At 35.0% G+C, this 15,496-nt stretch overlaps 1 protein-coding gene across 4 annotated transcripts; it reads left to right on the top strand.

Annotated features, from left to right (window-relative positions):
- The first annotated feature begins 2,783 nt into the window (after positions 1-2,783).
- On the top strand, positions 2,784-14,621 carry LOC140768784 (phosphoribosylaminoimidazole carboxylase, chloroplastic). Of its 4 annotated transcripts, none has more exons than XM_073109190.1 (17): positions 2,784-3,174; positions 3,410-3,625; positions 3,743-3,854; positions 4,238-4,300; positions 4,384-4,522; positions 5,129-5,184; positions 10,057-10,130; positions 10,226-10,373; positions 10,536-10,709; positions 10,994-11,081; positions 11,185-11,301; positions 11,851-11,954; positions 12,073-12,190; positions 12,286-12,380; positions 13,876-13,982; positions 14,075-14,187; positions 14,273-14,621. In XM_073109190.1, exons 1-16 carry the CDS (start codon positions 2,948-2,950, stop codon positions 14,166-14,168), a joined length of 1,932 nt encoding a protein of 643 aa, XP_072965291.1. In that variant the 5' UTR covers positions 2,784-2,947; the 3' UTR covers positions 14,169-14,187; positions 14,273-14,621. The 4 variants fall into 4 exon arrangements, with proteins under 4 accessions (XP_072965291.1, XP_072965292.1, XP_072965293.1 ...); XM_073109191.1 differs by having other exon boundaries at positions 2,785-3,174; positions 11,857-11,954; XM_073109192.1 differs by having other exon boundaries at positions 3,039-3,174; positions 3,414-3,625.
- Positions 14,622-15,496: the final 875 nt, after the last annotated feature.

The following is a 15,496-nucleotide window of genomic DNA, read 5'->3' as shown; positions in this document are numbered from 1 at the left end:
CACATGATCAACAAGTTAGGCCGGACTCCTAGTTAATCGTTGGGCCAATCTCTTGCTTGGCGTTTGATCCAAAATTTTGAAATCACCACCAAAGGAACCAGAGGTTTCCATTTCTTAACCTTATCTACTTCTTAATCATTTCGATCTAGAATTTCCTAACCTTATCTGCTTCCTAACCTTAACCAGAGATTTTGCGAAATCTAGAATTCTATGAGTCCAGATTTAATTTGAATTTGACTTTATCTTGTTAATCTATGTAAGAGTTTGGATGCCCTAACCCTAGGCAAGTCGGTTATTGCTTTAGAAGTGGAGTTATTGAAGAAACAACGTTCTTTCACCGACAAAGTCCATCTCATCTTTAACTATTACGAATAGCATATCAATATATCAAGGCTTTCATCTTAAAGGTCATTAAAGGTCATCTAGATGAAAAATTAATCTTGAGGGCTATTGAGATTATAGTTCAATCCTAAAAAGTAGTGAATCGCGGATTTTAGCAAGCAAGACTAAGTTAAACAAAGTCGTGAGGATCGATGAGTTATTTTGTAAGTCAGTCTTATAAACTGCTACAACTTTTAATGATTGATTTTGATCCGAGTTTGGATCCATAGTTTTTCTTTTTTGAGTTTTTTTACGTTAAAAATCTTTGTATTCATCTTTGCTTTATTTAAGCAAATGGGAGGAAATATTGTATAGGGTTAAAATACATAGGTGTGTCTAAGTACTTTCACATTTGTTTAGGCCTTGTTCACTCATGGAATAAGATTTACTCTATAATAAGTATTAAGATAGCTAATACTAGTATAAGTTATTCTAATATTTAGTTCAATACTAGTATAAGGAGTAATAATTATATTCGATGTGACATAAAGTTGATATTAGAGTATTAAATAATAATAAATTTGAATTAGGAATTTATAATATTTTATACCAAATGGAAAAAAATACCTCGGATGAATATAAAATAGTAGTAATATATATATTTTTTAATTATAAGTGCGGACTTAAAATACTTCACATACCTGCAATGCAATATGAGAGAATAACTATATACTATAGGGTAATCCGGAGCTATAAGCCCGCATTAGAGGAAATAACTTCGCTCTCTAAGTAAAATTATCATGCACTGGGGTAATTTTAGATTAGTCAAAGTTACCCGCACTACGTGGTTATAAGCCCCCACTATGAGAAAAAAAGCTCACATTATAATAATATTTATGAACATTATGGGCTTATAACCCGTATTACGAGAAAATAACCCCACACTCTATGTGAAATAACTATGCACTATTGAGTAATTTTATACTAATGCAAGGTTATGATTTTTATATTACGTGATTATAAGTCCGCACTACAAGAAAACAACCCTGCAATGCAATAATATTTTTCAAAATTATAGAAAGATAATCATGCACTGCGAAGTAATTTTAGACCAATGCGAAGTTATAGCATTGTAGGAAAATAACCTCGTACTGCAATAATTTTTTTAATATTATGAGAAAATAATTATACACTGTGGAGTTATTTTGAAAGAGTTTAGGCTTAAATTTTTTTTTTTTTTTTTGTAAAATTTACTAGTCCAACAAAAAAGAGATAAAATCTCAACTATAGATAAGATAACCAATATTTAAAACAAGAGATAGAAGAGATAATATCTCAATTGTAGTTGAGATAATCAGTATTTAAGAGAAGAGATAGATGACATAGAGGAGAGAGGGGATCTCAACTATTACGTGTTGTCTAATCCGGGAGCAAAATAATAATTGCAGATTATTATTAATTATTTTTAAGAGTTGTATGAAAAAAAATAATAAAAGAATGATAAATTACTGTACCAAAATAAGATAAATTAAAAAAAATAATTAGGTAAATTATTATTTAGTATTACGCAATAATAAAAAGACTTATTTTAGAATAAAACTATTTTTATTCTAAAGTGAATGACTTAAGATTTAATCTGTATTTAAAAATTATATATATCCGTTTAGTTAAGGTACAATTTTAAAATTTGTTAAGTGTTAAATATCTATAGTTAAATTCGTATCTAGATCAAATATATAGATGTTGACGTGGGTTGAGCACTATTCAATCTATTTTCACTCTCGTTGTTGAGTTTAAATGTTTAAGAGAGGAGATAGAAAATAGTAAGTCTAAATTTATTTTTTTTAAATTATAAATTTATCGTCAAATTATTTGTATTCATATTTTATAAATTTAATAATAGCATTTTGTGTTATTTATATAACACACTTAATTTTTTATTTTTTATGTCACTTCGAAATAATAATGCCACTCCTATTTATTTTAAATGCTCTCACATATTCTTAATTTTTCTTCAAAATAAATATATCTTTTCTTTCAAAAAAAATTTAGTTTACTAAGTTTTGCTGAGTTATGAACATTTTAAGTTTGCAACTGTTTACAAGCCCATAAAAATTTATTTTATTTTAATGAAGTTTGCAATACTAAAGAGTTCTTAAAATATAATTGAGCATTACGGGTTTATAAGCTCGGAAGATAGAAAAATCCAATAATCTTATTTTATAGTAGCATTGCGGGTATTAAAACCTTAAAATTGAAAAAATTAAAAAAATTAAAATAGTTATCTTAGTTAAAGAGAAAAAAAAAACCTATAAGCTCAAGCATGCAAGTCCAATGATATATATAGTTTATTATTTTTTTTTATCTTTCCATGCAATTGGACATATATTGTTTTGTGGAGGGTTACATAAATAACAAAAGATTTTGGGCAAATTATATATATATATATATAATCTTAATAAACGTTATAGACTCCGCCGCCGCTGTTGCTCCTATCTTCTCTGCACCGCCTGCTCGCTACAAGGCCCGGCGGCTCGAAGGCCTTCGTTGCGGCGCTGGCCAGGGACATCCTGCGCCCTTACTTGCCGGCATCAAACCCTAATTAGGGCGTCCTCCGACTCCAATAATGCTCGTGAAGGTCCTTCCCGCCCCGAGCTGTGGTATTCCCTGTAATCACCATTCTCTCTTCCTCCCCAATCCGCAACCGTCCTTCCCTGCTGGCGGTCGGAGGACGTTAGGGTTCTCGCTCTTGCTTCCTCACAAGAGAAAGGAGCAGGCATCGATGCTGTCGGGCTCTCATTTGCCGGTTATACGCTCGTCGATCCAAGAAGAGGGAACCCCGTCTTTGGAGATGTGAGGCGTTTTAATCCGAGAAGAGAAATGTCTTACTTCTCCTTTGTTGTTTGGAGTTTAACTCATGTTGTCGTTTCTCATAAGCGGGAGATAATTCATAACTTCTTATATGCTCAAGAGTAATAAAAAAATATTTAATTTTTAATTGCTTTGGATATTGCAGGCCATATGAAACATTAACACTAAATACATGCTTTGCTTATTTTCGTTTTCCTGAAATATTTTCATGTTTTAGACAGCACGGTTTACCTATTCATGGGGTGTCAGATATAATTGTTGGTGTTCTTGGAGGAGGCCAATTAGGCCGAATGTTGTGCCAAGCAGCAAGTAAGATGGCTATCAAAGTAGTGACTTTGGATCCCCTTGAGAATTGTCCAGCAAGCTCTATTTCTTATCAGCATGTCATTGGGAGTTTTGATGATGGTGAAACGGTCCGAGAATTTGCAAAAAGGTGGCTTGCCGATGAATTTGATTTTTTTTCTTTCTGTTGGTTTAATCTTGAGACATTCTTTATGTTCTTTTGTTTACTTCATTTTTCTGATATTCTTGAAAAATTTCTGTCTTCTAGGTGTGGAGTGTTGACTGTTGAAATTGAACATGTTGATGCTATTACCCTTGAGAAGCTTGAGCAAGAAGGGGTTGATTGTCAACCTAAAGCTTCTGCAATAAGGATAATCCAAGTAAGTCTTGTTTTTTCTTGGTTAACCCTTATAAGTAGAACAACAAGGAGTTTTTATAAGTTCACACAGTTAGGGATTATGGTTTGCATCAAACTTTATTGGTTGAGGCCTTGTTAGAGAACAAGAATGAAAAAGTTAAAAAGGTGCCTATCTAAAATTAGCTAGTCATGTTGTTAGAAAAGGTATTAAATCTCAAACATATGTAGAACCTTTTCCATTATCAGTTCTATGGGAAATTTAAAAATTTCACTCTTATTTTATTCACAGTATGATGGGAACCACATAGCACTCTTAAGGATTTTTTTTAGTTATTTTTTTATATCGCTTCTATGAAGCTTTAGGTAGACTTTGTTAAGCTTCATGTGTTTTATGTATTATTGCAGGACAAATATCAGCAGAAAGTTCATTTTTCTCAGCATGGAATTCCACTTCCTGATTTTATGCAGGTGAAAAGTCATAACTAATTGTGTAATATCAAAATTTATTCAGGGACTTGATCATGATGTTATCAATGTTCTTGTCAGGGCAGATAGATGATTTAACTTCTGTTGAGAAAGCTGGAGACTTGTTCGGTTATCCTTTAATGATAAAAAGCAAGAGGTTAGCCTATGATGGACGAGGGAATGCTGTTGCTTACCACAAAGAAGATCTTCCTGCTGTTGTTGATTGTATGATTAGCTTTAAACTTTTAGCTGCTTTCTTACTATTCTTCTATGATTGACTGCTTGCATCTACTCTTGTTTGAATCGATAGACTGATAAATTTTTTTCATATGTAATATGTATTCAATAGCCTTTTTGTTTGTATCGATTCTTTTTAATTATACTTTTACTAGTTTAGTGTGTTCAATCTTATCTTAGATATAGAAACTTGATTGTGTTGATGAGCACCAAATTGCATAGGACTTTTGGGTTAGAATTCTGAGAAAATGAAATAAGGGAAAATCGAATGCCTTAAGATATGTTTTTGTTGGGATGTTGTTAATTTATGATACTCATTTGGTGGAAGTTGTTTCACTCTCTTTTTTTATTGTTCTTAGTTTGCAGTGTTTTAATCTTTTAAGTTGCTTATGATACATTCTTCTTCAAATCCATTTTGCTATAGAGCAATTTTGTTTAAGATTTAGGAGGCTCTCTATAATTTTATCTACCAGACTAACAAATTAACTAAAATCTTTTCTCATTTCCTTTTAAATGCATGGTCTGTATATGAATCCTAAGAAGAAAAAAAACAAGCATTGCTACGATCTTACTTGTTTATTTGCCTTTCTACAGCACTGGGAGGATTTGATCATGGCTTATATGTGGAGAAGTGGACACCCTTTGTGAAGGTTGGTCTTATTATATTTTTTTATGAGATATATTTTACTTACAAAAATGGTATGGCAGTGGAGTCTTTTAACCTGTTAAGACATCCACTCAATTTATCAGGTATAACTTATCACGACCCAAAATAGGAATCATGACCGGCCATGCATCTCAATATGCTTGTGATGCACGAAGCCTTATTAATACTCTCTACGTGTACGATGACAAAATAAATAAATAAAATGAGAATGTGCTTTAACAAATTTTATAACTAATTGCAATAAAAATAAAAGCAATGTTAATGTTTTTGAGTCTCTAAACTAAATAAATAAAAACTTCTAATCTAAAGCACAAAATCTAAAAGAGCGGAAAGGTAAATAGGTGAATCCTAAGTGGAGGTGGAGTCCGGGTACATCTCGCTCAGTCGCCCCGCTGACTATTACCTGAAATAAATAACAATACAAAAACAATAGAACTCGTGAGCCAACAATTATAGCTCAGTGAGTGGAATCCACTCAAAAACCAAATAAATTTTAATTTTATATTAATGCTGAATAAATTAAACTAAAAGCAATAATATCCATTACAATTTGCAATAGGCATGCTATCTAAATAATAGCGATGATAACAATAGAGAGATGTCACAACTTGTAACCTTGCACGTTTTCAACATATTAACATCTTTTGATATTTATATTGTCATATGTCTCAATGGGTCTAAACCTTGTGGATCCACATCAACTAGAAGTCACCTCGAGATGACGCTCGGGACTTTTCTTCATAGCTGATCCGGTTAGGGTCATCAGAGGGTATCACTCTGTGATCAACACACTCTATCTTTTCCTCTAACCGTTGAGAGAAGTTAGAATCACCTATGAAATTTTCTCATTTTTCCTAGGACTGTTCCCTAACCCCGCCAGAGTCACCTAAGAAAGTCACCGCAGTGATCTAATTTAGGACCAATGTATTGAAAAGAAGAAAAGGCGGCCGCCATGGCGGACGCCATGGCGGGGCGGCGCACCAGCCGCCCCGCCACTCATCCTGGCGTTGGTAGAAGGCGGTCTGCCGTATTGGCGGGCCGCCTGAGCGCTAAAAGCCGCTAGCAGGCCGCGCGGGCCGATAAGGCGGGCTGGCGCTTCGGCCCGCCTTATCTGGTTTAGCGGTAGTGGATCGGATTATCCAATATCCACTGAAAAAAACTAACCAAACCATTAACCATTAATATTTCTTCTCTCTCGCTGCGCCCTCTCTCTCTCACTAAAATCCCTAAATCCCTAATCTCTCTCTCACTGCGCCATCTCTCTCTCTCGCTGTGCCCTCTCTCTCTCGCTGTGCCCTCTCTCTCAGTGCGCCCTCTCTCTCTCGCTGCGCCCTTTCTCACTGCGCCGGCTCTCGCTGCGCCCGCTCTCACTGCGCCGGCTCTCGCTGCAGAGGTATGGGACCCTCTCTCTCACTCTCTCTCTCTCTGACAATCTCTCTCTCACTCTCTCCTCTCTCTCTCACTCTCACACTTTCACTATCTCTCACACCGAAGTAGTTAATTTTTTTTTTTAATTTTCAATTCTGTCTAAAGTAGTTAAATCTTAACACTGTTAGTTACTTAGTGATTATCTGATAATAATGATAATATGTTCGTTAATTAATAATTAGTTAATGATGGTTAATTACTTAATTCAAAAATTAATTTAGTAATTATCTGATAATATGTTTTTTAGTTTTTCTCTGTTCTAGTGTTTCTTATTACTTAATTCCTCTAGTTAATTTAGAAATTAATTGAAGTAGTTTTCTGCTATTCTGCTAATCTGTTGAATACTTGAAATGTTAATTAGTAATCTGTTAATGATTGTTAATTACTTAATTACTTAATTCATAAATTAATTTAGTAACTATCTGATAAGTGATAATATGTTTTTGATTTTTCAGTTTTTCTCTATTTCTTATTACTTAGTTCCTCATTTCTTTTATTTTTTCTTTAATTCTGTTAATTAAGATTGTTAATTATTTGATTCAGAAATTAATTCAGTAATTGTCTGATAATATGTTTTCTCTGTTTCTTATTTATAATTTTTTATATTAAAAATGCTAGACCGCCTTGTCACCCGTCTTGTCGCCTGCCTTCCGCCTAGGCGCTAGGCGGTGGGGTGACCGCCCGCCATCCGCGGCCGCCTTTCAAAACATTGTTTAGGACTTTCCTTTGGACTTCCAGATAGACTTGAGTCACCACGGAAAATCGCAAACGATTTATACCGGGACTGTTCTCTAAGTCATATCAATACTAGTCTCATTTTTCTTTTCACAAATTTCAATATTTGCACGAAGTATGGTGATGCACTGAATATAATAATTAAATGCACACAGAAAATAAAACAATTAAATTTTCGCACGTACGGATGAAATAAATAGACTTGCACCCAGAATTTGCAACAATTTAATTTTTACACATGATAGTGAAATAAATAATTTGCACACAGAAAATTTACATGGTCTGACAAAAATACGAAATACAATAAAATAAACACGTGAGTGAACCCACTCACCTGAGTCTAAGCAAGACAACCGAAACCTCAAATCTCTAGCTCACGTACTAGAATTCACCACCTTAAATAATAAATAATATTCAAATTAAAAATTTGAATATTATTTATTAAAATTTAAAAAAAAACAAAAGAACTAAAAAAATGGGTTAAAAATTTACCCATTGGATTGGGCTGGGCTGCTGCTGGCCCAGCCCATTCCAAAAGAATTTTAATTAATCGGGTTGGGCCGAGGCCCAGCCCAAAACTAAGTGGACTGGGCTACGGGCTAACTCGTAGCCCACCAACTTAAGTGGTTCGGTTCGGGTTTGTGGATCCGAAATCCAAACCCGAACCGAACCCGACTTAAAAGGGAAAAGGTGGTTGGCTCGGGTTTCACCCAAGCCCAGCCAACCCTTTTCTCCCCCCCTCGCGACCGACGCGAGAAGATGACTGAGGGAGAGGGTGACCGCCGGCGACCTCTCGCCGGCGACCCCCTTCACGACCACCTTCAACCTCTCCTCTCCCTCTCACCCTTCCTCTGTCGTCCTCACGAGGTGGAGGAGGACTCATCATCGACGGCCGACGCGAAATCCAACGCCGATCAGAGCCACGAGGGCCCCGCAGAAGACATCTCCGACACCAGGCTCGGAGCACGAAGCCTCCGGTGACGATGCGGTTGCGACTCGAAGCCGCCGCCGGCCAGATTTGCCGACGAGGCCGAATTCCGCAAATTAGGTATTTCGGATTTACCTATTTAATTTTAAATTAAACTAGAGGGATGAGAGAGGGCTCACCGGGGAGGAGAGTGGTGGTTCCAATTTCCTCCGGTGACGCTCCGGCTGGCCGATTCCACGGCGACGACTCCGACGGTGAGGAAGAAGCAAAAGAAGGGAGGAAGGAGAGAGAGAAGAGGGCTGGGGGGTTCAAGAGAGAGAGGATTAGGGCTAATTTATAGATTAGAAGAGGATTAAATCTAATCCGATTCGGATTAGATGAAATCCCCCCTTATCAGCCTCGACGCGTGCTGGAGAGGGAGAGGGGAGGGGCTGCACGTGCAGAGCACGTGCACCCTCCTCTCTCAACCCCTATTTTTTTTTTTCTGGTTTTGACATAGCTCCTTAACATCATATCCTATCACCTAATAGTAAGGATGAAAACAGATCGGATACGAATCGGATAGTGCTCAACCCATATCCGGATCCGTATTTTTAGCTTGGATACGGATTCGAATACGGATATTGGACGGATAGCAAAATTTAAAACCATATCCTAACTAAACGGATACGGATAATTTTTGGATAAATGATCAGATCTTAAACGGATAATTAAATTTAAAATAATTATAATATTTTATTTAAATATAATTAACACAAAATTATTAAGAGTTTTACAACAAATAATTTCTTTGTATATCAAATATATAAAATTAGATAAATTAATCTCTATAAATAATATATAATGTATTATTAGTAACAATATTAATATTTACTATTTAAATAAGCAAACTAAAAATTGCAAATTATTTAAAAAATATGCGGGTAAACGGACATCCGATATCCGTATCCGAATCCGAAAAATATATCCGACTCGTATCCGAATCCATGTCCGAATCTTTTTCAAAAATTATATCCGTATCCGAATCCGAATCCGAATCCGAATCGGATAGAAATTTTTTATTTGAATCCGATCCAAGTCGGGTTAGATAGTGGGTCGGGTCGGAGTTAATCCGACCCGTTTTCACCCCTACCTAACAGGCTAGATTTAATCTAGGTGCCAAATTAGATATAAAGCATATACCTGAAACTCCTCCCCTGTCTACAGACTTTTCTCAACAAAATAAATTTAGAAAACAAACAAAAAAACTCCTCCCAATAGCTTTGATCCTGGTATAACTTGCTCCACTAGTACCTTTAGTTTTGGATTTGAGTTAGATCCTACATCAGTCCAATTTGAGTCCAAACTGTTGGCAATTTTGAACCCTACTCAAAGGTGCTACTCGCACAAGCTTATTATGTTCTTATCGAGGAAGTTCTTCCATGCAAAACGTCAAATGTTGCTTAATGCTTAAACATAAGCTATTGTTGTAGGTAGAAGTTTTAATTTTCCAAATAGATCTTTATAATTGATTGAGACTGCAGTTCAGTCCTTTGCTTGCTTTTATGAGTCATTAATCTCTTCCTAATCTTCTTTTGCTGTCTGATTGTTAAGTGCATCATAGGAGATATTGCATGTCATGTACTAGATTTGATAAAATATGCTGATCAACAGATCAACAGACACATTTGTATCTGTGTATGTTATAAGCTAGATATGACATCGACAGTATGATACTGATTCTATGTTTATGAAATTTGTAACTTTATTTTTTGGTTAATGTAGGAACTTTCAGTCATTGTGGCAAGGGGTACAGATAATTCTATATCATGCTATCCTGTGGTTGAAACTATTCATAAGTAAGAAAAGGAGCTTATAGTTTATATTGAAATCTTCACTTTTTACCTTTTGCAATGTGCATAGGCAATCCTCATCAAAATTCTGGTATCTTCAGGAATAACATTTGTCACATAGTAGAAGCTCCTGCTGATGTGTCTCAGAAAATAAAGAATCTTTCCGTTGATGTTGCTCGAAAAGCTATCGGGTCATTGGAAGGTGCTGGTGTTTTTGCAGTAGAATTATTTTTAACAGAAGATGGACAGGTTTGTTGTTATTAATTACATTATTATTCTATAATGTATAAATTTTCATCTTTATTTTTTTGGTCATGCTAGTGTCAGACTGTCAGTATCTTTCATCAGTTGTCCATTAAAATTTCTAATCAGCTGTGATATCTTCTTGCATTTTTGACCTCATTTGAATAGGTTTTATTGAATGAAGTGGCTCCAAGACCTCACAATAGTGGGCACCACACAATCGAATCGTGCTATACTTCACAGTATGAACAACATTTACGAGCTATTCTTGGCCTTCCTCTTGGTGATCCTTCAATGAAAACCCCTGCAGCAGTAATGTACAATATACTTGGCGAAGATGAGGTAACCTTTCGATGATGAGTTCCTCCATATAGTTTATATTTTCACTGTTTTTGGGCATTTTTCTGTCATCTCAGCTTACACAGCCTATTACTTGTCTATGCCTACTTAAGCATTTGAGTAGTAACTTCCATTTCATTGTGTTTTCCTGTTGTGATCTTAGCTTCTTCAGTCTATTTGTTGTTGATGAGCTGTTTTTTTTCCTTATTGAAATAATCCACTTACACCTGTGAATATGATAGTTTACTAGTTAAGTTCTGACTTTGTTGAGTGTAATTTCTGTTAAGGGAGAAGCAGGGTTTTACCTATCTCATCAGCTCATTAGCAGGGCATTGAACATTCCTGGAGCTACAATCCATTGGTATGATAAACCAGGTTAGCTTTCTTAAGTCTAATCTTTTGAACATTAGAATTGTTAAAAAATGATATTTCTGCTCTTTTCTCTCCTCTAAGAAAACTATATCGTATGTTTCTGCAGAAATGCGAAAGCAGCGGAAGATGGGTCATATCACGATAGTTGGGCCTTCTAGAAACACAGTAAAAGGGCGCCTCAATATGATGTTGCAAAGAGGGACTACCGAAAACCAGGAAGTAGGTTAGTATGTAGTCTCTCATACATGATTATATTATGTTTTTTAGATATATACTGCACTGGCAACATGAGATTGATTATTATTTGCTACTATGATTTTCTAAACTGCAATATGCCACTACCAACTTTGTGATGAATACATGGGCATGTAAAAAATGAGAAAGCAGAAGCATTTTTTTTTTTAAATTCTCACAGAAGATAGGTTATTCATAATCTAGTCATGATTAATCTTTCTTTGAGACAAATCTCATGCTCTATATTATCTTCCATGCCACTTATTCTCTGATTCAAGGATACTATCTGCTCTTATTTAATATATGTGAGAAACCATGAGGTTCCAACAAATGTAGGGTCTAAAAAGTGAATTGTTCTAAATCATTGAGTTTTGATAACTCTTGTTGGGCAGTTCTTTGCCATCTATTTGGATGTTGGATAGACATGGAGAACAGCATCCATCCCCCTTTCATTCTGTTTAACTATATTGAATTATCTTTTATACTATAAAATTTTATCCTGGGATTTGGTTTGCAAAAGCTGATATGCAATTCTTAGCTGCAGTTAGTCCGCGTGTTGCTATAATAATGGGCTCTGATTCTGATCTTCCAACAATGAAAGATGCTGCAGAAGTTTTGAAAACATTTGACATTCCCTTTGAGGTTTGTTCCCCGAGACATTATTTCGCTATTGCTGACTATATCTGTGGTAATGGAAAATTGTTTTCTTTTATCAGAGCACCTTAGTGAATATTATGGTAATGAATGTTGAATTTTGCAGCTGACAGTTGTTTCAGCACATCGGACACCTGAGAGGATGTATTCTTTTGCATTGTCTGCAAAGGAAAGGGGTGTTCAGGTCATAATTGCTGGTGCTGGTGGTGCTGCACACTTGCCAGGTTAGTTGCGTAGGTGAAAATGAACAGGAACCTTGTTATGATTTCACTTAAAATTTGATATAAGGCTTATACAACAATGCTTTGGTGTCTCCCAGGAATGGTAGCTTCCTTGACTCCGTTACCTGTAATAGGAGTCCCTATCAAAACATCCTCATTATATGGAGTTGACTCGCTATTATCTATTGTGCAAGTATGTAATGAAATTCCTTTTATCATTCAGAAAATGTTTAATTACCTAGGGTTATATGGTTATGTTCCACTTCTATCTAATCTCTTATTAGTAGGATTTAAGTCTTCATCCTACCAGGTCAAGTTGACTGAAGCCTCAACCTTACCAATTCAGAATTGGAGATCTATAATGATGAGCACTGATCTACCCTGTAAAGAAAAATTTGTTGGAAATTGGAAATCCTATAATTCAAATATTCTAGTCAATACATAATGAAGGTTTCAGAATATAGCTATTTTATATTCAATAAGCTATCATAAGCATGGTTCACAGGGTCGGCCGAACCCAATCCCGATCTAGACCCAATCTTTCTCTCTCTCTCTCTCTCTTTCACTATTTCTTTCTCCTTTTATCTTCTTACCATATTATCATTGTTTCTCTTATGGGGAGATCTAGTCGGCAAACTCTGGCAACGTAGATTTAACTCCAACGAACTTCAGTATATAATTTTTTAATTTATTTCTTTATTTATGTCAGTCTTTTTCATTTCTTTGACTCTTCCTTTTTCTTCTCTTTTCTTCTTCTTCTTTATTGTACCATGATTTTTTTTCGTTCAATTTTATTTCACTTATTCTTTTTCTAATCTCTTTTTCTTTTCAATTTTCATTGCACCATAGTTTTACTTTCTTTATTTTTTTATTTTTGGTAAAGTTTTTTCTAAATTTCTTGAAGTTTTCCTTCATTTTTAAATAATACTTAAAATTTTTACGTAATTAAAAAGTCTGATCCTATTCAGGCGACCAATATGGCCAATTCGGCTGATATGTATTGTTTTTTTGAAAGACCAATCTCAATCCCTATTTTTTGAATCTTGATCACAAGTATAGATTAGGACTGTTAATCTTGCTTAAGCTTATAAAATACTTGTGAACTAAATTTAATAGTTGTAATTCGATTCCATTATCTAGATAGAAGTATAGAACATAATCTTGTACATTAGATTTTGTTCCTTTTGGAGCCACTTGATGCATTCACTAGATCTGCTCTCTCTCTCTCTCTCTGCCTTTTCTTTTTCCTTTTCTCTTTTTCTTTTGGAGCCACTAGAATACTTCATTGGCGATTATAGTAAATTGGCTCATCTAACTCTCGCTTTCTCCTTTCCTTGCATGAATATATTTCAGATATATATACTAGTAGAGATTATCTCATATCTACTATCATATGCCGGACCCCTTTTTTATTTATTAGAATCATCTAAGCATCATATTTTGACTTTTCCTGAAGCAGCAGACTAGAAATAGTGGAGCGTAATGTTCACTTTGAGAATTATTAGGAAGATGACTTATTAGGTTGCCCGACCTCAATCCATGGCCTAAATTCTACCAGACCCAACAAAGATAAGAATGTGGAAGGACCAAATTAGCACATGATGTGTGGAAATTATTAAATTGATTTTTTTTTATCATATACAACATATAGCTATAAGTTATACTGATTTCATGTGTGAACTATATAGATGCCAAAAGGCATCCCTGTTGCAACAGTTGCCATAGGGAATGCAGCGAATGCAGCTTTGTTAGCAGTTAGGATGCTGGCTTCTGCAGACACTGATCTATGGGACAGGTGGGATACTCACTTCTTTCTTTCTGTTTATAATTAATTTGATTGGCATTTGCTTTCTTTTTGAAATATGTTTTCCTTGGTGTTTTTCATAGGCTAATTAACTACCAGCAAGACCTGAAGGATGCGGTGCTGATAAAAGCAGAAAAGCTCGAGGGCGTAGGCTGGGAGGCATATATGAATTCTTGATCCTCATGTTCTTGTGTTGGTAAAAAGCTCCCCCGTTTCATGAATAATTCTGGCTTCTGTCTCTGTAAATGAAGTTGAAATCTTTCATTTTGTATGTTGTGCAGGGGAGCTTCAACTTTTTAAAGTAATTGAATTTTGGAGGATAGAGAAATCAGGTTAAGCCCAGAATGGAGAAGTAGAGATCTCAGGGAGGAATGAATTGTGAATATTTTCCCCAAGAGGGAGCTCTGAATGTGATCTATTCTGGTAATGGAAGGCAGTGTGTTTGTGTCTTACTGGTTGAACAATAAAACTTTTGTATCAATATAGGATAGAGACTCATGATCTCAATAGTTTATGCAATTTTGAGGCCATGAATACAAATGGAACCCCTGGATGCATAATAACTGTAAAATTGATCACTGGAGACAAGTGTTTCCTTAAAATTTAAGAGCATGGTAAATGCTGTTATCACTCTTGCTGAAGAGTTTAAGATGTGATTTGATGCTGAAAGCTGCTATATTAAAAAGATCCATTTGTTAATTCAATTCACTTTGGTTATTTATTCAAATGGTCATGGTTTGCAGCAAGATCTTAGATGGATAAATTTTAGTGGTGAGAAAGACACAAACTTCATGATCATGGGCCATCTCTCATATTTTGTAAATTAAAATATCATTAATCGAAAAGAAAGACCAACATGGAGAAAAAGTCAAGAGGTATCCTAATCAATATCCCAATCAATCTCACAAGAAGAAAGACCTGTGAAAGGTTATGTCCTCCACTATATATATATATATATTTGTTGAAGAATAATGTTAATCATAGTCAGTATTAGAGGAGAGTTATTCTTATTTATATTTTTACAAACATAGAGAGTGTAATACCACAAATGCCCTTGATGATTTTAGAAAAAGTTTTTTTAATTTATTTTAGGGATATAATTATCTTATGTTAAATACAAACATAGTTAAGTTTCATCTTCTTTATTCCAAGTCCGAATTATAATAGAAAGAAAAAACAAGAATAAAGATATTTAACCATGGTTTAAGTTATACTAGATTTAGGGATAACAAAACATGAGTAAGAGATCTCTGAGTCCTTTGATCACAGACCACTTTTATGACCCTAACCTCAGCAAAAAGATTGACATTTTTCCAAATTTTTGTCACTGTGATTGCCATCAGAACATATAAATTAGTATCAAATTAATGAGAGGGTCCACCTAATTCCATGCGGAAGAGGGTTTCTCTTACATAATGATATCATTAGTCTTAAGTCAGTTTCAGAGCTGTCCATATCTTGGCATGGACAGGCTAGTTTGCTCCCACACACATTGAATAAGAAAT

Source organism: Typha angustifolia, chromosome 10, assembly GCF_048772165.1.
Source record: "Typha angustifolia cultivar Huaian chromosome 10, ASM4877216v1, whole genome shotgun sequence".
In the NCBI taxonomy this organism is placed as follows: domain Eukaryota; kingdom Viridiplantae; phylum Streptophyta; class Magnoliopsida; order Poales; family Typhaceae; genus Typha; species Typha angustifolia.
Note: the sequence above shows the minus strand (reverse complement) of the source record. Positions and strands in the feature narration are given on the sequence as shown.

What these genes read in the sequence shown, in the direction of transcription:
- LOC140768784 (XM_073109190.1), top strand. Translation starts at nt 2,948, where the DNA reads ATGCTCGTGAAGGTCCTTCCCGCCCCGAGCTGTGGTATTCCCTGTAAT. An exon ending in CTGCAATAAGGATAATCCAA is followed by an intron (nt 3,855 to 4,237) that starts GTAAGTCTTGTT and finishes GTATTATTGCAG; the next exon opens with GACAAATATCAGCAGAAAGT. An exon ending in CGCTATTATCTATTGTGCAA is followed by an intron (nt 12,381 to 13,875) that starts GTATGTAATGAA and finishes TGAACTATATAG; the next exon opens with ATGCCAAAAGGCATCCCTGT.